This window comes from Hyla sarda, chromosome 1, assembly GCF_029499605.1.
Source record: "Hyla sarda isolate aHylSar1 chromosome 1, aHylSar1.hap1, whole genome shotgun sequence".
NCBI classification, from domain to species: Eukaryota; Metazoa; Chordata; class Amphibia; order Anura; family Hylidae; genus Hyla; species Hyla sarda.
The window spans coordinates 612270312-612295109 of record NC_079189.1 but is presented as its reverse complement, the minus strand read 5'-3'; the positions used below and the strand labels follow the sequence as shown (position 1 = coordinate 612295109).

The 24798-nt window shown below is 43.2% G+C and overlaps 1 protein-coding gene across 1 annotated transcript in view; it reads left to right on the top strand.

Moving 5' to 3' along the window:
• The window catches only part of LOC130306275 (zinc finger protein 268-like), a 189915-nt gene that overhangs the window by 13857 nt on the left and 151260 nt on the right, over window positions 1-24798 (top strand). The window contains exons 3-5 of the mRNA XM_056552087.1: window positions 3828-4004; window positions 4957-5083; window positions 5167-5640. Coding sequence (XP_056408062.1) covers window positions 3828-4004; window positions 4957-5083; window positions 5167-5640 — 778 coding nt within the window. The remainder of the gene's footprint in view (window positions 1-3827; window positions 4005-4956; window positions 5084-5166; window positions 5641-24798) is intronic.

The window sequence follows — 24798 nt, the reverse complement described above, 5'->3', positions numbered from 1 at the left end:
ATGTATACGTGGTGATGGGTATGGAAGGGCAGATGGTATTAACCCTTTGTGATCGTGATGCCAGGGCGTGGTTTACCTAATTCACCACCCGAGGTATAGCCTATAATTCCTGGGCCAGCGCAGGGCAAATAATCACTCCGATGTTATGGAACAACGGCTTTTTACTGAGGCAGACAAGGTGTTAAAGTCTTTACAGCTCAGTTTAGGCCCAAGGAGATACACGGTGAACTTTTGGAAGCTTATCGGCTCGCTGGGACTTGTAGTGGACTTGAACAGACTTGTGCAATTCACGCTGACTTTGGTAATTGACACTTGACTATCTTGACTAGACTTCTCCCCTGTATTTGTGCTTACCGCCAGACTTTTACCTGCAGGGGGTTAATTGGTAGTTGCTGCATGACTAGGCCTTGGGCCTCCCTCAGGAACACCAGACAACGACCCAGGTCTTTACTCAAGCTGTACCTCAGCTAAACTGCAACTAAACTGACTCTTCCCAGGTAATTATAGGAGCAATTTGGAGGGGTCCCATTTGCCTGATAAGTCACCTGTTCACCTTACACCTTCGTTGGTTACATAACCCTTAGCAACAGTATTTAAAGGCACAATAACATAGTATTACAACACACAGCGTTACATAGTTTGTAAAAGATTCCTGAGGAGTGTGTGGCCAGGGGACATGGACTGAGTCCACCTGATAGGACTGACAGGGGTACAGAATGGCACATTCTGTACTGGGCCACCACATACTCCCCCTCTATTAAAAAAAAAAAAAAAAAAAAAAAAAAAGCCATCCTCGGCATATATCTTTGAGGGCAGATGAAGGAAGGCCACTGGCCCATGAAACAGAAAACAGTTCCTGGGGCATTGATCCAATGTCTTGCACAGGACTGATAACGGGGAAAGAGTTTCATGAATGTTCTGACATACTTATGTGAAGACGGGATTTCAAACAGGATCCAAACAAATAAAATAAGAGTTAGTCTATATGTGGTTTTTGCTCTTGTAACTGAATTGGGGCTGATTGGGCTGCCTGGGGCTTTGTACCCAGATGCCTGTGATAAGGGGCCCATCGGCATATTTTGCTACTTCTCCCCGAAACACAACACCAATAGATATTTTGACAAGGTATGAAATTGACATTTATACAACAGCTTTCCACCTTTTTGTGCTACTTACGCTCACCAGGTGCTCTCGCTGGCCACAAGAGAACCCTGTGCACAGTGGACAGGAAAACAATTAGCATTGGACAGAATATATTTTATAGACTAATATGGACTGAGTGTGTATATATATATATATATATATATATATATATATACTAACTATGAGATAACAGTCCTATCTTAATTCTGTACATGACTTTACTTTCTTGTACACAATATGCAATATATACATAACTCACTATGATACATTTGTACTTATATCGTCTCTCTAACTGTATATAAAATTAGGCAGTACGTATAAGTTTCTAAACAATTCTGACGTAATAGTACACTTTTTATTGCTTGCTATTATATATACATGGGATTTGTACTACCTCTCTATTATATACATTAGTGCTATATACACTAGCATCTACGCCACCCTGGAGACATTGGAATTGGAGATGTGGGATTGACAGTGACCACCATCTGTACAGAGGCCGCTTGCGCCACAGGGGGACAGCCAGTTGGTGCCTGGTGGGCCGGCTAAACCTACTCAGTAGGAGTAGGCCGAGGCACTTTGGTTGGTGCCCGATAGGTCAGCCAAACCTTCGCAATGGCTGGAGTAGGCCGGGACACTTCTGTAGACTTATTCTTGGCTACTGAATGGTACTTGGGTGCCATAATGGGCACCTCAGGCAGGAACTCCTCTTCCTCCACTTGACCTTTGACTCTTGGAGTTAAGAGATACACTAAGGGGAGCTGTGTAGGATTCTTGGGATGGGTCACAGCTGCGGCCCATTCCCCTTGTGCACTTTGGACTGGGGTAAATTCCATCTCCCCGCTCTCCAGGGATTGTAGATGCGTTGGGAGGTAGTACCTTTAAACTGCTCGTCTGTTGACTAGGAAAATGCCTCCGTGGTAACAGTCCATGAAGGGGCCAAACCCCGGACTTTGTCGAACTTAACTACCGTGGCTCTTCGCCTTTCGAGGGGTTGCTTCTCCTGCTCTAGGGTGGTCTAGCATGCGGATATACAGGTGCTCCAGGTGTTTTGTGTCTGACTACTGAGCCTGCCACACTTCATATGGTAGTTGCTTAGGACCGTACTTCTCTGTTCTCTTATTTATTCCTCAATAGCAGCTATCTGGGCCTCCTGTTCGGCTCTCGCCGCCCTAGCTGTATTATTGGCGGCTCATTGCCGAATAGCCACTGGGGCAGCGGTTGTGACTGGGGGTGTGCTGCAGGCTTCTGGACCTGGGGGGACAGGCTCTGGGCTGGGAGTGGATGAAGGGGTAGAAAATTTGGCTTCCGCCGGGGTACTCACTTCTAATTCCTCGGTGTAGATCTCCGCCCAGGATCCCCAGGTCTGATGATGTGAAGATATCCTCACCGGCGACGCTCCCCGGGATGATGCGGGCGTTCTGCCCTCAGGAGTCGCTGGCCACTGCTCGTTGTCCTCCAGCAGTGGGACCTTCTTCCCCTCTTTCCAGCAACAGTTTCTGCAGCCGGTCCACAAGCTCCTGAAAGACTTGAGCTGCGGCCGCTGCTACTTTCTGGGTGCTAGGTGCCATCTTGGGACTCTCAGACCTCGTGGGATCTCGTGCCTCAATCATCTTGATCTGCTCACCAACTTCCTGCAGACTGCAGAGGTCCGGCTGTGCTGCTTCTTTTATCCGGGTCTCGGGCAAGATGGCCGCCGCCGCAAGTCCCTCATCAGACTGAACACTGACCGGAAACCCAAGGGAAGCACAGCTCCTTCAGCCGCCCCCTGGGCAACAGGGGGCTGGCTCTTTAGGTTCCACCTTGGATTCGGCATGGAGTCCTGACTTCCACGCCCAGGGGCGCGACACAAACTTTCACGGGCATTCTTCGCGTTCTATTCTCCCGAGCATTTAACCCTTTTAGGTACCGGACATCTTGTTTGTCGCAGCATGACTTCTGCCCGCTCTTTACAGATGATAAACACAGACTTTTCACAGTGGCAGACAATAAAATCTTCACCTCCCCCTCTATTTCACAAATGCCTTTTAGCATATAACTTTTAGACAGAGACAGTCCCTTACAAAACTGGTGCAATTCTTTCACACAGACGTGCGGTTTCTTTTCAATTCTGGATACAGTTCAGACTGGGGGAAACTTTTGTATAAGGCACACACCCGTATTCTGTTCGTGATGCCAAAAGTTGTGGTGATGGGTATGGAAGAGCAGATGGTATTAACCCTTTTGTGATTGTGAAACCAGGGCGTGGTTTACCAGGCGCAGGGCAAATAATCACTCCGATGCAAGGTTACGGAGCAACAGCTTTTTACTGAGGCAGACAAGGTGTTAAAGTCTTTACAGCTCAGTTTTAAGTTTAAGCTGTACCTCAGCTAAACTGCAACTAAACTGACTCCTCCCAGGTATTTATGGAAGCAATTTGGAGGGATCCCATTTGTCAGATAAGTTACATGTTCACCTTACACCATCGTTGGTTACATAACCCTTAGCAACAATAACATAGTATTACAACACACAGCATTACATTAACTCAGATATAACTTTAGGTTGTAAAAGATTCCTGAGGAGTTTGAGGCCAGGGAACATGGACTGAGTCCACCTGATAGAACTGACAGGGGTACAGAATGGCACATTGTGTACTGGGCCACCACATATGTAATGATATTAATGTGTTTCTCCATACACAGGAATACACAGTAGGGAAGAAGTCCTCTAGTGGGCGCTGTCGGGTCCCTGTGTGTGAAGAATGGGGAAGAACCCTGAGCCCAATCCCGGGGCCCCCACCTCACTCCCTGATACATGAGGAAATGGATGAACAGAAGATCCGAGAACTTATCAAGATGATGGAGCTGCTGACTGGAGAGGTGACACTGCTGGGACATTATACAGTAATGGAGGGGTCTGGTGATGACTGGAGAGGTGACCCTGCTGGGACATTATACAGTAATGGAGGGGTCTGGTGATGACTGGAGAGGTGACACTGCTGGGACATTATACAGTAATGGAGGGGTCTGGTGATGACTGGAGAGGTGACACTGCTGGGACATTATACAGTAATGGAGGGGTCTGGTGATGACTGGAGAGGTGACACTGCTGGGACATTATACAGTAATGGAGGGGTCTGGTGATGACTGGAGAGGTAACACTGCTGGGAATGCTGGGACATTATACAGTAATGGAGGGGTCTGGTGATGACTGGAGAGGTGACACTGCTGGGAATGCTGGGACATTATACAGTAATGGAGGGGTCTGGTGATGACTGGAGAGGTGACACTGCTGGGACATTATACAGTAATGGAGGGGTCTGGTGATGACTGGAGAGGTGACACTGCTGGGACATTATACAGTAATGGAGGGGTCTGGTGATGACTGGAGAGGTGACACTGCTGGGACATTATACAGTAATGGAGGGGTCTGGAGATGACTGGAGAGGTGACACTGCTGGGAATGCTGGGACATTATACAGTAATGTAGGGGTCTGGTGATGACTGGAGAGGTGACACTTCTGGGAATGCTGGGACATTATACAGTAATGGAGGGGTCTGGTGATGACTGGAGAGGTGACACTGCTGGGACATTATACAGTAATGGAGGGGTCTGGTGATGACTGGAGAGGTGACACTGCTGGGACATTATACAGTAATGGAGGGGTCTGGTGATGCCTGGAGAGGTGACACTGCTGGGATTGCTGGGACATTATACAGTAATGGAGGGGTCTGGTGATCACTGGAGAGGTGACACTGCTGGGAATGCTGGGACATTATACAGTAACACCACTGGAGGGGTCGGGGTGATGACTGTATCATTGTGTGTCAGGTTCCTATAAGGTGTCAGGACGTGGCGGTCTATTTCTCCATGGAGGAGTGGGGGTATGTAGAAGGACAGAAGGATCAGTACAAGGATCAGGTCATGATGGAGGATCAGCAGCCCCTCACATCAGCAGGTAATAGACATGACTATATACACACGTCCTCTCATTATTTGTATGTAAAGAATGAATTCAGTCTCTGTATGTGTTCCCTACAGTCAGATCCAGTAAGAGAACAGCACCAGAGAGGTGTCCCCATCCTCTTGATGATCAGTATAAGGAGGACATTACTACAGGGAAAGATCTGATCTATATTAATGCTACAGACTTAAAGGAAGAAGAAGAGACAGATGTGAGCCGTGATGAGCAGTATAAGGAGAACATTCCTACAGGGAAAGATCAGATCTATATTAATGCTACAGACATAAAGGAAGAAGTAGGAGAGACAGATGTGAGCGGTGATGAGCAGTATAAGGTGGACATTCCAACAGGAAAAGATCTAATGTATTTTACAGATATAAAGGAAGAAGAAGAAGAGACAGATGTGTGCGGTGATGAGCAGTATAAGGAGGACATTCCTACAGGGAAAGATCTGATCTATATTAATCCTACAGACATAAAGGAAGAAGAAGAAACAGACGTGAGCTGTGATGAGCAGTATAAGGAGGACATTCCTACAGGTAACCACCCAGGTAAGTAGTAACCACTTAATACAGAGAAGAGTCACAGATTCTACTCAGTCGCCGGCTGCAGTAATTTTGAATAGAATTCTTTCGGCTCTCTGTCCTGTCTCTTTTCTTCTATATTTTCCCCTATTTAGCCAAAACATTAACCCCTTAAGGACCACGGGTTTTTCAGTTTTTGCACTTTCGTTTTTTCCTCATAAATGAAAATTTAATGAAAAATTTCCCTTAAATTTTTCACCTACAGACCCATATGAGGTCTTATTTTTTGCGCCACCAATTGTACTTTGTAATGACATCAATCATTTAACAACAAAATTTACAGCGAACCCAGAAAAAAAATATTTGTGGGGCAAAATTGGGAAAAAGTCATTTTGTAAATTTTGGGGTCTTCCGATTCTATGCAGTGCACTTTTCGGTAAAAATGACACCATATATTTATTTTGTAGGTCCATACAGTTACAATGATACCCATTTTTATCAGGTTTTTCTTTATTTCACTACTATAAAAATACAACTATAAAAAATTATAACTAAAAAAATCATATCTACATGCACCAAGATTAGTATGTTTAAAATTGTCCTCTTCTGACCTCTATAACTTTTTATTTTTCCATATACGGGGTGGAATGAGGGCTCATTTTTTGTGCTATGATCGGAAGTTTTCATTGGTACCATTTTAGTTTTGATGTGACTTTTTGATAGCTTTTATAAATTTTTTAGAGTATACAAAGTGACCAAAAATACTCAATTTTGGACTCTGGAGTTTTTTTTTAATGCCTACACCATTGGCCGTGAGGTTTAATTAATGTTATATTTTTATAGTTCGGACATTTACGCATGCGGCGATACCACATATGTTTATTTTTATTATGTTTGTATATGGAATTTGAGAAAAAGACTTTTAATAAGGAAGGGGTTAATGTGTGTGTTTTTTTAAACTTTTACTAAACAGTTTTTTTTTACACTTTATTAGTCCATTCATTTGATTTCATTTGATTCCTCATACAGATCAATGTGGATCCATAGAACCACATTGATCTGTGTCATCTGCGATCCATTGATAAAGCCTGGTCCTGCCAGGCTTTATCAATGTAAGAGCCGGGACCTGCACGCAAGCAGAGGTAAGCCCTCCGGCTACTTCCACAGTGGAACGCCCCCCTGCGATTGCACTTTGGGGGGTATCCAACCCACTGGACCACAGGGAGCATTTACAGGGTTCTTTAGACACCGCTGTCAACTTTCACAGCGGCGATCTAAAGGGTTAATAGCCGGCTATTAACACTGGCCTTCAGCTACAAGAATCAGCTGGGGGCCGGCCGGTATGACGCGGACTTGAGTCGGGAGCCCGCGCCATACCCGGTTAACGGCACATGGACAAGTATACACGTCCATGGTCGTTAACCAGTCAAAGGGTACTCCGGTGGAAAACATTATTTTTTTTTAATAAACTGGCTCCAGAAAGTTCAACAGATTTGTAAATGACTTCTATTAAAAAATCTTTACCCTTCCAGTACTTTTTAGCGGCTGTATGCTACAGAGGAAATTCTTTTCTTTTTGAATTTATTTTTTGTCTTATCCACAGTGCTTCCTACTGGAAGGATAAAGATTTTTTAATAGAAGTAATTTACAAATCTGTTTCTGGTCTTTCTGGCACCAGTTGATTTTAAAAAAAAGAAAAAATGTTTTCCACCAGAGTACCCCTTTAACCCCTTCCCACTATAGGACGTATGCATACGTCCAATCATCCGACATGTTCTCGCATTTGGACGTATGCATACGTCCTAGCGATCTCCGGCACTGCCGGCGACGGGACGGGACCCGGCTGTTAATCGCGCCGGTCCCAGCAGCATTAACCCCCTAGATGCCGTGATCAATCCTGATCACGGCATCTATGGTGTTGACGGGGGGAACGCTGTCCCCCTGTTCTCCAACGGCGGCGCCGCGATACGATCGTGGGTCGCCGTTGGTTGCTATGGCAGCAGGAGGTCAGATCATGACCTCCTCTCTGCCTGCTATGGAAGCCTGTGAGATCCAGCCAGAGCCTGTGCTGTGCTGTGCTGTGCTGTGTGCAGCTCATCAGGTCATACTGTGCTGCAGTACAAATGTATTACAGCATAGTATAACCTGTAAAAAGTGTAAAAAATTCAATAAAAAGTTCTTCAATAAAAGTATGAAGTGTAAAAATAAATTAAAAAATTCCCATTTCCCAATAAAAGCCCTGTATTATTACCAAAAAAGATCAAAAATACGAATCATATACATAATAGGTATTGCCACGTCTGTAATGATGTGTACTATAAAACTATAATGCAAATTAACCCGCACAGTGAACGCAGTTAAAAAAAAACCTGCAAAATTTGCCAATTTTGGTACAAATAGTGGAATAAAAAAGATCAAAAGGTAGCACAAAAATGATACCAATAAAAAGTACAGCTCTTCCTGCTAAAATAAGCCCTTACTCAATGGCGTTGGACGAAAAATAAAAAAGTTATGGCTGTTGGATAATGAATGGCAGAAAAAGAATTTTGCTCAGAAGAGGAAAAAGGACATAGAAAGCGATATAAAATGGATATCGCCATAATCGTACTGACCCACAGAATAAATATAACATCACTTTTACCGCACAGTGTACACCTTAAAAAAAAAAAAAAAATAAGAAATTTTCCAGTTTTTCACAATATTTTGAGGTTTTTCACAAAAAATGCTGAATGTGTCCACAAAAATGCACCACTTATATAAAGTACAATATGTCACGAAAAAACGATCTCAGAATCGCTCCGCTCAGAAAAAGCGTTCTAAAGTTATTACCATTTAAAGAGATACATGTCAAATAAATAAAAAAAAGCCTCATCATTGAGGTAAAAAATGGGTCCGTCCTGAAGGGGTTAACTAAATATGAATGAAAATGTGACTCTGTTATAGGAGATAACACACATTGTGCATTTATAATACGGATGTAGAATATAGTTGGAATATGGACATGAAATATACCTGCTGGATGGATTTTGCAGCGGAGTACCTCTTTAACTAAAGCAACACCTATACCTACAGGTGTGAATTTAGACCAACAAAAAATAACAAAATGAACAAAAAGAACAAATTAACGATAGTCTGCATTCCTCTTTCTCAACATTGTCAACCTCCAGATGTTGAGAAAGTCTCTAAATGAGGAATAAGCAGATGGTACCTCAGAGGATGCAGGCAAGAGAAGAGCACGGGGATGAAGTCCTTACATTATAAAGAATGGAGAAGATTCTCCGGAATGGCTGTTGTAGGAGAATTCCACCAAAGAAGCCGGACCCAGTCATCATGCTGTGCAGAGACAAAGTGACGGAAGTAGTTCTCCAAGATCTGTTTTTCTCGCTCAACTTGACCATTTGACTGAAGATGGTTACCAGAGGCGAAATTCAACTTGACTTCAAGTAGCCCACAGAGAGCTCGCAAGAATCTGGAAGTGAACTGTACTCCGCGATCAGATACAGCGTGCAGAGGTAGACAATGAGGATGGAGGATGTGTTCCATAAACAGACAGACCAATCAACTAGCAGAAGGCCGTCCAGGAAGCAGGACAATATGTGCCATTTTCAAAAATCTGCCACTACCCAAATTACAGAACAGCCAGTAGAGGAAGGAAGATCGGTAGTGAAGTCCATCGCTATGTCCTACCATGGAACTTGAGGAATGGGTAAAGGCAGTAACAACCCAGCAGGCTTGGTTCGGGAGGCTTCATTACGAGCACAGGTGGTGCAGGCCGACACAAACTCTCGGACATCCTTAGACAGGGTAGGCCACCAATAGTGACCGGACAGCAAGTCAAGTGTCTTAAGCACCCCAGGGTGACCAGCATACTTTGAGCAATGTCCCCAAGTAAGAATTCGCTTCCTCTTGGCAGGTGAAATAAAGATCTTCCCTGGAGGAATGTCTTTCACCTTGACTTGGGCCACAGAAACCAGAAGAGATGGATCGATATCTTGATGTTCTTCAATCTGGTCTGCTGGGTCAAAGGAACAGGAGAGTGCGTCTGGCTTCACATTCTTATCCGCAGGGCAGAAATGCAGGAGAAAATTGAACCTGGCAAAGAGAAGTGCCCATCCGGCCTGACGAGGATTTAGTCAATGTGCAGACTGTAGATACGTTAGGTTCTTATGGTCAGTGTATATCACCACTGGATTCAGAACCCCCTCCAGGAGGTATCTCCATTCCTCCAAGGCCAAATTGAGAGGAAGCAGCTCTCTTGGTATAGTTCCTGTCCGCAGATGAATACATGAGATAACCTCCCTTTAGAGTTCTTCTGCAACAGGACGGCACCTGCTCCAATAGATAAAGCGTCAACTTCAAGAAAGAACTGTTTGGTGGTATCTGGATGATTGAAGAACTAGAGAAGCAGCAAAGCAGTCCTTGAGATGCTAGAAATCTGACTCTGCTTCAGGGGTCCACTTCTTCACATCCTTCCCTTTCTTCATCAGAGCAGAAATAGGAGACGTTTGGAGTGAACTGTCTATAGAAATTGGCAAACCCCAGGAACCTTTTGAATGGCACGGAACCCCTGTGGACGAGGCCAGTTCAGGACGGCTAATACCTTGTCGGGGTCCATTTGTGGCCCCAACAGGAGACCATGTATCTCAAGAAGGGTAATGAGGACTGCTCAAAGACACACTTTTCCATCTTAACATACAGTCCATTCTCCTATAATCGTCTTAAGACAAGGCGTACTTGCTTTCGGTCAGTGGACAAGTCGGGGGGAGTAGATGAGAATATCATCCAGATAAACCACTACACAGGTGTACAACAAATCCCAGAAGATGTCAATTACAAATTTTTCAAATACTGCGGGAGCGTTGCACAAGCCGAAAGGAATGACCAGGTACTCGTAGTCACCATCACAGCTGTGGAAAGCCTTCCTCCACTCATCACCTTCACGGATGTGGATCAGGTTATATGATCCTTGCAAATCCAACTTGGTGAATATATCTGGGCGCCTCGGATACGTTCGAACAATTCAGATATCAGAGGCAGAGGGTACTTGTTTTTGTGATCTTGTTGAGTCCATAATAATCTATGCAGGGAAGCAGTGACCGGTCATTCTTGGCCACAAAGAAGAAGCCGCCTCCTGCCGGTGAAGTTGACCTCTGGATAAATCCACTCTCCAGGTTTTCCTTCATATACTCGGCCATAGCCTGTGTCTCCAGTAGGAATAATGGATGAACCCTTCCACGAGGTGGAGAAGTCCCAGGTAGAAGATCAATCGGGCAATCATAGGACCAATGGGGTGGTAAAGTCTCCGCTTTCTTCTTACAAAAAAACATCTGCATATGCCACATATTCCAGGGGCAGGCGAGACGGGTTCGAAGGCACCAAATGAGGTGACGCACCTCAGACAAGCAGAAAATAAGGCACTAAGTCCCCCACTGGAGAATGTTCCCTATACGCCAATCCAGGACTGGAGAATATTGTTGCAATCATGGCAATCCTAAAAGGACAGGATCTGTGGAGTCTGGCAGACATAGAAGGCATTGTCCTCAGAATGTAGTACCCTGACTTGTAGCTTGACTGGAGCGGTAACATACTACATAGGCTTGGGTAGGTTTTGACCATTTACAATAGGGGCCACCAGTGGCAGATCAGGTCAGGTGCTTAGTAGAGCTGGTGCAAGCTTTCTTGCAGGAGAAGCTGGCCTGGAGCAAAGGGGTCAGACAGAGACGTAGCCAGTAACAGAAGCTTGGTCAGAAAACTGGTACATGGAACACAACTGAAGACACCCTCGCTTTCAGTAAACTACAATATTGCTTAGGCAAGGAAAGGAGGCCGGAGAGCCCTTAAATAGCCAATACTAAAGAGTCACCAATCAGCTTAATGAGATGTTTACAACAGTTAGTGCGATTATTCACAAATGGTAGAAACATAAAGCATCTTGTAAAATAATAAGTTGACAGCTGCGCCTGTCCTTTATACATGTTTGTTTTTCTATTTTGGTAAAATTCTATAAAAAACTATTGAAAGAAAAAAAACATCTGTCAATCACCCTTGGTCTGGGGCTAAATGTAAGATCTCACCTCTAGGAGACTGAATGATCAGGAAAACGATGAACAGAATAAGAGGCGCGCAAAGACCCTTAACCTCTTAGGGACGCAGGGCGTACCTGTACACCCTGTTCCCAGTCAATAACGCGGGGTCACGTGACCCAGCGTCATGCCGGTTCGGTCTCGGCGGCTAATGATAACCGGGACCCTGGGCTAATAGTGTGCAGCACTGATCGTTCTGCCACGCGCTATTAACCCTTTAGAGGCGTCGATCAACTTTGTCTAAAATGAAAGTGAAAGCTTCCCTGCAGCTCAGTCAGGCTGATCGGGACCATCGCGATAAAATCGTGATGTCCCGATCAGCAAGAACTCAAGCGGAGGTCCCCTTACCTGGCTCCGTCGTGTCCGATCGGCGATTGATTGCTCCGAGCCTGAGATCCAGGCTTGAGAAAGGCCTATAACACTGATCAATGCAAAGCTATGGCTTTGCAGGGATCAGTGTAAAAGATCAGTGTGTGCAGTGTTAACACTGCAAAAAAAAAGTGAAAACAAGTTATTAAAGGTCATTTAACCCCTTCCCTAATAAAAGTCTGAATAACCCCCCTTTTCCCATTAAAAAAAAAACAGTGTCAATAAAAATAAACATATGTGGTATCGCCACTTGCGGAAATGTCTGAATTATAAAAATATATTGTTAATTAAACCGCACGGTCAATGGCGTGCGCGCAAAGAAATTCCAAAGTCCAAAATTGTGTATTTTTGGTCACTTTTTATATCATGAAAAAATTAATAAAAAGCGATCAAAAAGTCCAATCAATACAAAAATTGTACCAATAAAACTTTAGATCACGACGCAAAAAATTAGCCCTCATACTGGCCCGTACACGGAAAAATAAAAAGTTATAGGGGTTAGAATATAAGAATTTTTAACGTATAAATTTTCCTGCATGTAGTTATGATTTTTTTCAGAAGTACGACAAAACCAAACCTACATAAGTAGGGGATCATTTTAACCGTATGGACCTACAGAATAAAGATAAGGTGTCATTTTTATCGAAATATGCACTGCGTAGAAACAGAAGCTCCCAAAATTTACAAAATGGCATTTTTTCTTCAATTTTGTCGCACAATGAATTTTTTCTCCATTTCGCCGTGAATTTTTTTGTAAAATGACTAATGTCACTGCAAAGTAAGTAGAATTGGTGGCGCAAAAAATAAGCCATCATATGGAATTTTATGTGCAAAATTGAAAGCGTTATGATTTTTAGAAGGTGATGAGGAAAAAAAGAAAATGCAAAAACGGAAAAACCCTGCGTCCTTAAGGGATTAAAGAGACGGACCACATGTGGCCCCTACTGGATGCACCAGGCACTGTCGCTGCCTGAGGGAAAAGTCCGGAGCCTGCAGCGAGGAGGAGGAGCCGTGCTGGAAGTTCGGCCAATGTACGCAGCGGAATGCTGTACATGCTGGCGGCTGCCAACCACCAGTATTACACAGATTACAAACTCTCCACCATAACGAATACTAAAGAGTCACCAATCAGCTTGATGAGATGTTTACAACAGTTAGTGCGATTATTCACAAATGGTAGAAACATAAAACATCTGTCAATCACCCTCGGTCTGGGGCTCCATATAAGATCTCACCTCATGGAGACTGAATGATCAGGAAAACTATCAGCCCAGAACTATAGGGGAGGATCCTGAATGATCTCAAGGCAGCTGGGGCCATAGTCAGCAGGTAAACAACACCAAGAGGAACTGAAATCCTGCATGGTCCCCCTGCTCAAGAAAGCACATGTAAAGGCCCATCTGAAGTCTGACCATGAACATTCGAATGAATTAGAGGAGAGCAGGGGGAAAGTGTTGTGGTCACATGAAACCAAAATTATGCTTTGGGGATGTTTTTCTGCTAAGGAGACAGGATAAATTTACCGCATCAAAGGATCAATGGATGTGTCCATGTACCGTCAAATCTTGGGTAAAAATTTCCTTCCCTCAGCCAGGACATTGAAAATGGGTCGTGGATAAGTATTCCAGCATGAAATGCCAAACGTCAGTCACAAAACTTTAACCTCTTAAGGACGCAGGGCGTACATGTACCCGCTACCGTGCTATAACACTGGGTCACACGCTGACCCCGCGCCATAGCTGGTCGGTCCCGGCACCTAGCAACGACTGGGACACATGGCTAATACCGGACATCACCGATCGTGGTGATGTCCGGTATCAACCCCTTAGACGCCGTGTCTTAAAAAAAAAAAAAAAGCTTCCCGGCAGCTTAGTCGGGCTGATCGGGATAACTGTGGTAAAACCATGGTGTCCCGATCAGCTGGGGACACGCGAGGAGGGTCTCTACCTTCCTCCTCTGTGTCTGATCGGCGCTCGATTGCTCCATGCCTGAGATCCAGGCTAGAGCACTGGAGTGCCGATAGCACTGATCAATGCTATGCTATGGCATAACATTGAACAGTGTATAAAATCAGAAGATTGCATGTAATAGTCTCCAGTGGGGGCTATAAATGTGTTAAAAAAAAAAAGTAAATAAATGTGATTTAACCCTTTTCCTAATAAAATTTTAAATCACTCCCCTTTTTCCATAAAAAAAAAAATGTAAATAAATATAAACATATGTGGTATCGCCATGTGCATAAATGTCCGAACTATAAAAATATATTGTTAATTAAACCGCACGGTCAATGGCGTACGCAAAATTGCATATTTTTAGTCACTTTGTATACCATAAAAAAATGTATTCAAAGCGATCAAAAAGTTCCATCAAAACAAAAAGGATACCAATAAAAACTTAGATCACAGCGCAAAGAAATTACCCTCATACAGCCCCATATACGAAAAAACTAAAAAGTTATAGGGGTCAGAAGAGGACATTTTTATACATACTAATTTTCGTGCAAACAGTTATAACTTGCACCAGAAAATCGTATGGACCTACAGAATAAAGAGAAGGTGTCATTTTTACTGAAAAGTGCACTGCGTAGAAACGGAAGGCCCCAAAATTTACAAAATGGCAGTTTTTTTTTTTTCAATTTTGTCCCACAAATATTTTTTATTTTTTGTTTTGTTGTAGATTTTTTATTGGGAAAATGACTGATGTCAGTACAAAGTAGAATTGGTGGCAAAAAATAAGCCCTTATATGGGTCTGTAGGTGCAAAATTAAAAGGGTTATGACTTTTAAATGATGAGGAGAAAACAAAAGTGCAAAAACCTTTAAGGGGTTAAAGGGGTACTACAGCGACGAGTAACTTATCCTCAGGATAGGGGATAAGTGTCAGATCACAGGTGGTCCGACTGCTGGTATCCCCCCCCCCCCATGATCTCCTGCACTGGCCCCGGCTCTGTAAGGAGTGCATGCTGGGACGGCACGTGATCCATTCGTTCTCTATGGGCGCGTCGTCCCACATATTTTCTATGGGATTAAGGTTCGAGTTGCCAAACGTCAGCCATGAAAACTTAAAGGGGCACTGCTGCGAGAAGTAACTTATCCCCTATCCACAGAATAAGGAATAGGTGTCAGATCGTGGGGGGGGGGGTCTGAATGCTGGGACCCCCCATGATCACCTGCATGGGCCCCAACTCTTAGAGAGGAGCTCGTGCTGGAGATGGCACACACTCCATTTATTTCTATAGACCTGAGTGCTGTACTCGGGCATCACCGGCGCTCCCATAGAAATGAATGGAGTGAGTGCCGTCTCCAGCACGAGCTCCTCTCTAACAGTTGGGGCCCATGCAAGCCCTAATATAGCTCTATAGATGGAAAAAATAAAATGTTATGGCTCTTAGAGATAAGGACCTAAAATGCTGGTCGGTAAGGGGTTAATACTCAAAAATTTACTGTTTTATTCTCTGCAGATTCTTGTAGCAGGAGATCAGAGGAGAATCTTATATCTTCAGATTATAAAGCAGATGATGATATCACACAAGATACATATGAAGAACATTCCATTATCCCAGATACACCCTCAGCCCTTCACAGCCAAGATCTCTCATCTCATCCTTATATACAGGTCCTGTCTTCTCAGTCATCACAGGATGTTCAGCAAAATAAGAAAAAGCCATTTTCATGTTCAGAATGTGGGAAATGTTTTACTCTGAAATCAAATCTTGTTGCACATCAAAGAATTCACACAGGAGAGAACTCATTTTCATGTGCAGAATGTGGGAAATATTTCATTCAGAAATCACATCTTATTACACATCAAAGAACTCACACAGGGGAGAAGCCGTTTTCATGTTCCGAATGTGGAAAAAGTTTTACTGACAAATCAAATTTTGTTCAACATCAGAGAACTCACACAGGAGAGAAACCATTTTCATGTTCCGAATGTGGAAAATGTTTTACTCATAAATCAGATATTGTTAGACATCAAAGAACTCACACGGGAGAGAAACCATTTTCATGTTCAGAATGTGGAAAATGTTTTACTCATAAATCAGGTCTTATTAAACATCAAAGAACTCACACAGGGGAGAAGCCATTTTCATGTTTAGAATGTGGGAAATGTTTTGCTCATAAATCAGATCTCATTAAACATCAAAGAACTCACACAGGGGAAAAGCCATTTTCATGTTCCCAATGTGGAAAAAGTTTTAGTGACAAATCAAGTCTTGTTCAACATAACAGAACTCACACAGGAGAGAAGCCATTTTCATGTGTAGCATGTGGGAAATGTTATATTCAGAAATCAGATCTTATTAAACATCAAAGAACTCACACAGGAGAGAAACCATTTTCATGTTCAGAATGTGGGAAATGTTGTACTCAGAAATCAGATCTTATAAAACATCAAAGAACTCACACAGGGGAGAAGCCATTTTCATGTTCAGAATGTGGGAAATGTTTTACTCATAAATCAGATCTTATTAAACATCAAAGAACTCACACAGGGGAGAAGCCATTTTCATGTTCTCAATGTGGAAAAAGTTTTACTGACAAATCAAATCTTATTCAACATAACAGAACTCACACAGGGGAGAAGCCGTTTTCATGTTTAGAATGTGGGAGATGTTTTGCTCAGAAATCAGATCTTATTAAACATCAGAGAACTCACACAGGGGAGAAGCCATTTTCATGTTCAGAATGTGGGAAATGTTGTACTCAGAAATCAGATCTTATAAAACATCAAAGAACTCACATGTGGAAAAAGTTTTACTGACAAATAGGGCTGAAACAACTAATCTATTAATTGTCCAACCACTTAATTATGAAAATAGTTTTCATAATCGATTTATCGGTTGGTCGATTAGTTGGTCAGCCATTTTCTAAAGTTCACATACACTTATCACTATGTATATATGCAGCCTGTTTTGTGTAGAGGGGCCCAGCACACTCCATCCTCTGCTTCCTGCAGCTATGGTGAGTCCCCGCTTATCGGGCTCTGTGCTAAAGGCCAGACTCATAATAGTTGTAGAGAGAAGATGTAGGAAGTGGAAGATTATCTGTGCTGCCCCCCCCCCCCTTTTATTATGTGTGCCGGCCCCTCTTATTATGTGTGCCGGCCCCCCTCTTATTATGTGTGCAGGCCCCCCTCTTATTATGTGTGCCAGCCCAGTCTTATGTGTGCCCGCCCCCTTCTTATGTGTGCCGGCCCCCTTCTTATTATGTGTGCCGACTCCCCTCTTATTATGTGTGCCGGCCCCCCTCTCATTATGTGCGCCGGCCCCCCTCTCATTATGTGCGCCGGGCCCCCCTCATTATGTGTGCCGGCCCCCTCTCATTATGTGTGCCGGCCCCCCTCTCATTATGTGCGCCGGCCCCCCTCTCATTATGTGCGCCGGCCCCCCTCTCATTATGTGCGCCGGGCCCCCCCTCTCATTATGTGTGCCGGCCCCCTCTCATTATGTGTGCCGGCCCCCTCTCATTATGTGTGCCGGCCCCCTCTCATTATGTGTGCCAGCCCCCTCTCATTATGTGTGCCGGCCCCCTTCTTATTATGTGTGCCAGCCCCCTCTCATTATGTGTGCCGGCCCCCTTCTTATTATGTGTGCCGACTCCCCTCTTATTATGTGTGCCGACTCCCCTCTCATTATGTGTGCCGGCCCCCTCTCATTATGTGTGCCGGCCCCCTCTCATTATGTGCGCCGGCCCCCTCTCATTATGTGCGCCGGCCCCCTCTCATTATGTGTGCCGGCCTCCTCTTATTATGTGTGCCGGCCCCCTCTCATTATGTGTGCCGGCCTCCTCTTATTATGTGCGCCGGCCCCCTCTCATTATGTGCGCCGGCCCCCTCTCATTATGTGTGTGCTGCCCCCTCTTATTATGTGTGCCGGCCCCCGCTCATTATGTGTGCCAGCCCCCTCTTATTATGTGCGCCGGCCCCCTTCTTATTATGTGCGCTCGGCCCCACTTCACTAAATAGGCTGCTGGGGGATGGATGTACAACCAGGGAATGTGCTGCCCTTTCCTATCTGGCCACAGGTAGAAACACGGAGGGGGCTATAGCCCTTACAAGGAAAAAAAGGAAAATTTAATTTAAAATAATTCATTTACATATTTAAATATAATAAAAAGCTCCTCCTCTCATCCTCCGCATTTAGCCGACCTCACAATCTCTCTCTTAACCCCTTATGGTCATCGCCAAAATTTTGCACATCTGTACTGTGTTGCTTTATGCATTAATAATGAATAAATTCCGAGTGTTTTTTGTGACATGTTTTACTTTATCATTGTGATAATTTTTTGTTGATCCTTCTTTCATTTCTTTGTAAAAAAAAAAAATCCAAAATTTCATGAACAAATGGAAACATTTGTATTTTTGTAAATTAGAAATTCTCTGCTTGTAAGGAAAAGAAACATGGCAAATAAATTATATATTCATTCACATATACAATATGTTTACTTTATGTTGGAATCATATAGTGGACATGTTTAATTTTTTGTTTTTGTTTAACTGTAGTTTATTTCGCACAAATATAACAGTACAAAAGTATGAAAAAGCATAATAAAACCCACGAGTAAGAAGCACTCAAAAACATCCAAGCAAGTATGTAACACATAATACGATATGAGCCAGGAACATAGCAAAACCTTAGGAACTACACAGTCACAACAATGGCGGAAATATCACCAGTGGGGAATAGGGTTATAACATTAGAAAACTCAACAGAAGGGCGGTACTTCCCACTAATAGTATGATCCTAGCACATCGAACCTGGCGAGGCAACTAAGGTCAAGTAACACAAAGTGAACAACACAGAAAATAGACAAAACACAACAGAGAGGGGAGGAAAGAGGGAGTACAGGTCAGGGGGGATCTCCATCAAAGAAACGGTCCCATGGGTCCCAGATGTCAGAGAATGATGTCAGAGATGATTAGTGAGGCTGTGAGCGATTCCAGAGAACGTATCTCCTGGAGGTTGGGCTTCGACGAGGGGCAGTTCGCTTCTAAAATTTCATTATTAGGGTCTATTCACACAGCAGAATTTCCGCTTGTGAGGCCGGGTTCACACTACGTTTTTGCCATACTGTTTCCAATCAGTTTTTCTAAAGAAAACCGTATGGCAAAAAAACGGATGGAACAGTATGGAAAAAAATAAACCGTATGCGTTTTTAAACAGTATACTGTTTTTAAAAGTGCATACAGTTCCGTCAGTTTTTATTTTAAAAAACCCATACGTTTTTGAAAATTTTGTCCATTTTTAATGGGAGGGGTCTTGGGTGGGTACTTTAGGATTAAAATGCGCATGTGTAAAGTAAAAACGTATACGTTTTTCCCGTATGGAACCGTATACATGTGCGTTTCCCATTGACGTCCATGTAAACAAAACGTATGCGGTTGCAGTACGGTTTTTAAACCGGAGACAAAATTGTGGTCAACCACGGTTTTGACTCCGGTTTAAAAACCGTACTGCAACCGCATACGTTTTTTTTAACATGGACGTCAAAGGGAAACGCACATGTATACGGTTCCATTCGGGAAAAACGTATACGTTTTTACTTTGCACATGCGCATTTGAATCCTAAAGTCCCCACCCAAGACCCCTCCCATTAAAAATGGACAAAATTTTCAAAAACGTATGGGTTTTTTTAAAATAAAAACTGACGGAACTGTATGCACTTTTAAAAACAGTATACTGTTTAAAAACGCAAACGGTTTACTTTTTTCCATACTGTTCCATCCGTTTTTTTGCCATACGGTTTTCTTTAGAAAAACGGATTGAAAACAGTATGGCAAAAACGTAGTGTGAACCCAGCCTGAAACGGGAGTCAGAAGAGACTGGGGCAATACTTGCTGAGGTGGGGAGGTTGTCGGACTGCAAGTCCCAGGATGGTTAATGGTGATACAAGAGTCACTCACCAACCCTGTGGATGCCCCTTGAGTATGAGTAAGCTCCGGTAGTGATGAAGCTCACAGCCGTGAATGTGAAGTTGGGAAGGAAGTTCTTGAGCCAAGCGTGGAGGAACTACAGACCAATCCGGACGCCCAAACTCCTGCGGCAGCATGTCGGAGGTCCCGTCACCCAGGCTGTGGCCCAAGGATGAAGCATGAGATCGGGTAACGACTCCAGTTTTGTGGAGTAAGGAGTCGGGTGGCACAGCAGGCTTGGAGGCAGAGCGGAGGAAGAAGCGATGCCGCAATCTCTCGTTACAGGGTTACGGGCAGCAGCTGGAGGTTTAGGGCTTTTCTTTAACCGCTTCCCCATAAGTTGGAGTCAGGCAGGAAAAGACTATGAGGCAGGTCTGCACCACATGGAGCGGGAGCAGAGGATCTATGCGGCCATCTTCCTTGGCAGTTCGCCAACCCCCCCATGTTTTTTCTTTATGAAGACAGAGGATTTTCACGAAAGATTCAAAATTCAAGGACCAGTTCAGTTTAAAGTGGATTTAAGGGGCCTTTATGTTAGGAATCCCCCAAAAATGACCCCATTATAAAAACTGCACCCCTCAAAATATTCAAAATACCATTCAGAAAGTTTGTTAACCCTTTAAGTGTTTCACAGGAATAGCAGTGGAGGAGAAAAGTCAAAATCTCCATTTTATACACTAACCTTTTGTAGCCCCAATTTCTTTTTTATTTTTAGAAGGGGTAAAAGGAGGTAAAAAAATCCCCGAAAAATGTGTAACCCTATTTATCCCAAATACTGACATACCCCATATGTGGACATTAAGTGCTCAGAGAGCACACGTTAGGGCTCAGAAGGGAAGAAGCACCATGGCTGAAATAGTTTTTGGGGGCCATGTTTTTGGATATTTGCATTTATAAAGAACCCTCTGCTGCCCAGACAGTGGAAACCCCCCACATGTGATACTATTTTGGAAATAGGTGTATGAGGTGCAGTGAGCATTTGTACACCACAGGTGTCCAACTAATTTTTGGAACAGAGGGCCATAAAAATGAAATGTTTTATTTGTTTACATTAATATGTTGGTGTAGCCCCCAAACTTTTCTTTACAAAGGGTAAAATGAGAAAAAGCCCCACAGATTTTGTAACCCAATTTCTCTTGGCTATGGAAATATTCCTTATGTGGACATAAAGTGCTCTGCGGGCGCACAGCAGGGCTTAGAAGTGAAGGGGCGCCGTTGGGCTTTTGGCGAGTGCATTTGGCTGTAACAGATGTTGGGAGCAATGTCGTGTTTATAAAGCCCCCATGATGCCCGTCAGCGGAAACCCCTAACATGTGACCCCCATTTCTAAACGACACCCCTCAAGTGTGTAGTGAGCATTTACACCCCACTGGTGTTTGACAAATTTTTGCTAAGTCGGCTTATGAAAATCAAAATTTTTCATTTTCCCAGATCATTGTTCCAAAAATCTTTTACACACCTGTAACTGCTCAGTGCACCCCTTATTACATTCCTTGAGGGGTGTAGTTTCCAAAATGGTGTCACATGTGGGGGGTTCCACTGTCTGGGCACCCGGGGTGCTTTATAAACACAAAATGGCCCCCAAAAACTATTTCAGCCAAATTCTCTTTTCAAATGGCGCTTCTTCCCTTCTGCACCCTGTTGTGAACCCGCTGAACACTTTATATCCACATATGGGATATTCTCATACTTGGGAGAAACAGGGTTTACAGCTCAGCTACATGTATGTTACACATATACAGCTCTATTGTGTACACATACAGCTCAGCTACATGTACATTACACATATACAGCTCTACTGTGTACACATACAGCTCAGCTACATGTACATTACACATATACAGCTCTACTGTGTACACATACAGCTCAGCTACATGTACATTACACATATACAGCTCTATTGTGTACACATACAGCTCAGCTACATGTACATTACACATATACAGCTCTACTGTGTACACATACAGCTCAGCTACATGTACATTACACATATACAGCTCTACTGTGTACACATACAGCTCAGCTACATGTACATTACACATATACAGCTCTACAGTGTACACATACAGCTCAGCTACATGTACATTACACATATACAGCTCTACTGTGTACACATACAGCTCAGCTACATGTACATTACACATATACAGCTCTACTGTGTACACATACAGCTCAGCTACATGTACATTACACATATACAGCTCTACTGTGTACACATACAGCTCAGCTACATGTACATTACACATATACAGCTCTACTGTGTACACATACAGCTCAGCTACATGCACATTACACATATACAGCTCTACTGTGTACACATACAGCTCAGTTACATGTACATTACACATATACAGCACTACTGTGTACACATACAGCTCAGCTACATGTACATTACACATATACACCTCTACTGTGTACACATACAGCTCAGCTACATGTACATTACACATATACAGCTCTACTGTGTACACATACAGCTCAGCTACATGTACATTACACATATACAGCTCTACTGTGTACACATACAGCTCAGCTACATGTACATTACACATATACAGCTCTACTGTGTACACATACAGCTCAGCTACATGCACATTACACATATACAGCTCTACTGTGTACACATACAGCTCAGCTACATGTACATTACACATATACAGCACTACTGTGTACACATACAGCTCAGCTACATGCACATTACACATATACAGCTCTACTGTGTACACATACAGCTCAGCTACATGTACATTACACATATACAGCTCTACTGTGTACACATACAGCTCAGCTACATGTACATTACACATATACAGCACTACTGTGTACACATACAGCTCAGCTACATGCACATTACACATATACAGCTCTACTGTGTACACATACAGCTCAGCTACATGTACATTACACATATACAGCTCTACTGTGTACACATACAGCTTAGCTACATGTACGTTACACATATACAGCTCTACTGTGTACACATACAGCTCAGCTACATGTATGTTACACATATACAGCTCTACTGTGTACACATACAGCTCAGCTACATGTACATTACACATATACAGCTCTACTGTGTACACATACAGCTCAGCTACATGCACATTACACATATACAACTCTACTGTGTACACATACAGCTCAGCTACATGCACATTACACATATACAGCTCTACTGTGTACACATACAGCTCAGCTACATGTACATTACACATATACAGCTCTACTGTGTACACATACAGCTCAGCTACATGTACATTACACATATACAGCTCTACTGTGTACACATACAGCTCAGCTACATGTACATTACACATATACAGCTCTACTGTGTACACATACAGCTCAGCTACATGTCCATTACACATATACAGCTCTACTGTGTACACATACAGCTCAGCTACATGTACATTACTCATATACAGCTCTACTGTGTACACATACAGCTCAGCTACATGCACATTACACATACAGCTCTACTGTGTACACATACAGCTCAGCTACATGTACATTACACATATACAGCTCTACTGTGTACACATACAGCTCAGCTACATGTACATTACACATATACAGCTCTACTGTGTACACATACAGCTCAGCTACATGTACATTACACATATACAGCTCTACTGTGTACACATACAGCTCAGCTACATTACACATATACAGCTCTACTGTGTACACATACAGCTCAGCTACATGCACATTACACATATACAGCACTACTGTGTACACATACAGCTCAGCTACATGCACATTACACACAGCTCTACTGTGTACACATACAGCTCAGCTACATGCACATTACACATATACAGCTCTACTGTGTACACATACAGCTCAGCTACATGTACATTACACATATACAGCTCTACTGTGTACACATACAGCTTAGCTACATGTACATTACACACAGCTGTACTGTGTACACATACAGCTCAGCTACATGCACATTACACATATACAGCACTACTGTGTACACATACAGCTCAGCTACATGTACATTACACACAGCTCTACTGTGTACACATACAGCTCAGCTACATGCACATTACACATATACAGCTCTACTGTGTACACATACAGCTCAGCTACATGCACATTACACATATACAGCTCTACTGTGTACACATACAGCTCAGCTACATGCACATTACACATATACAGCTCTACTGTGTACACATACAGCTCAGCTACATGTACATTACACATATACAGCTCTACTGTGTACACATACAGCTCAGCTACATGCACATTACACATATACAGCTCTACTGTGTACACATACAGCTCAGCTACATGCACATTACACATATACAGCTCTACTGTGTACACATACAGCTCAGCTACATGTACATTACACATATACAGCTCTACTGTGTACACATACAGCTCAGCTACATGCACATTACACATATACAGCTCTACTGTGTACACATACAGCTCAGCTACATGTACATTACACATATACAGCTCTACTGTGTACACATACAGCTCAGCTACATGCACATTACACATATACAGCTCTACTGTGTACACATACAGCTCAGCTACATGCACATTACACATATACAGCTCTACTGTGTACACATACAGCTCAGCTACATGTACATTACACATATACAGCTCTACTGTGTACACATACAGCTCAGCTACATGCACATTACACATATACAGCTCTACTGTGTACACATACAGCTCAGCTACATGCACATTACACATATACAGCTCTACTGTGTACACATACAGCTCAGCTACATGTACATTATACATATACAGCTCTACTGTGTACACATACAGCTCAGCTACATGTACAA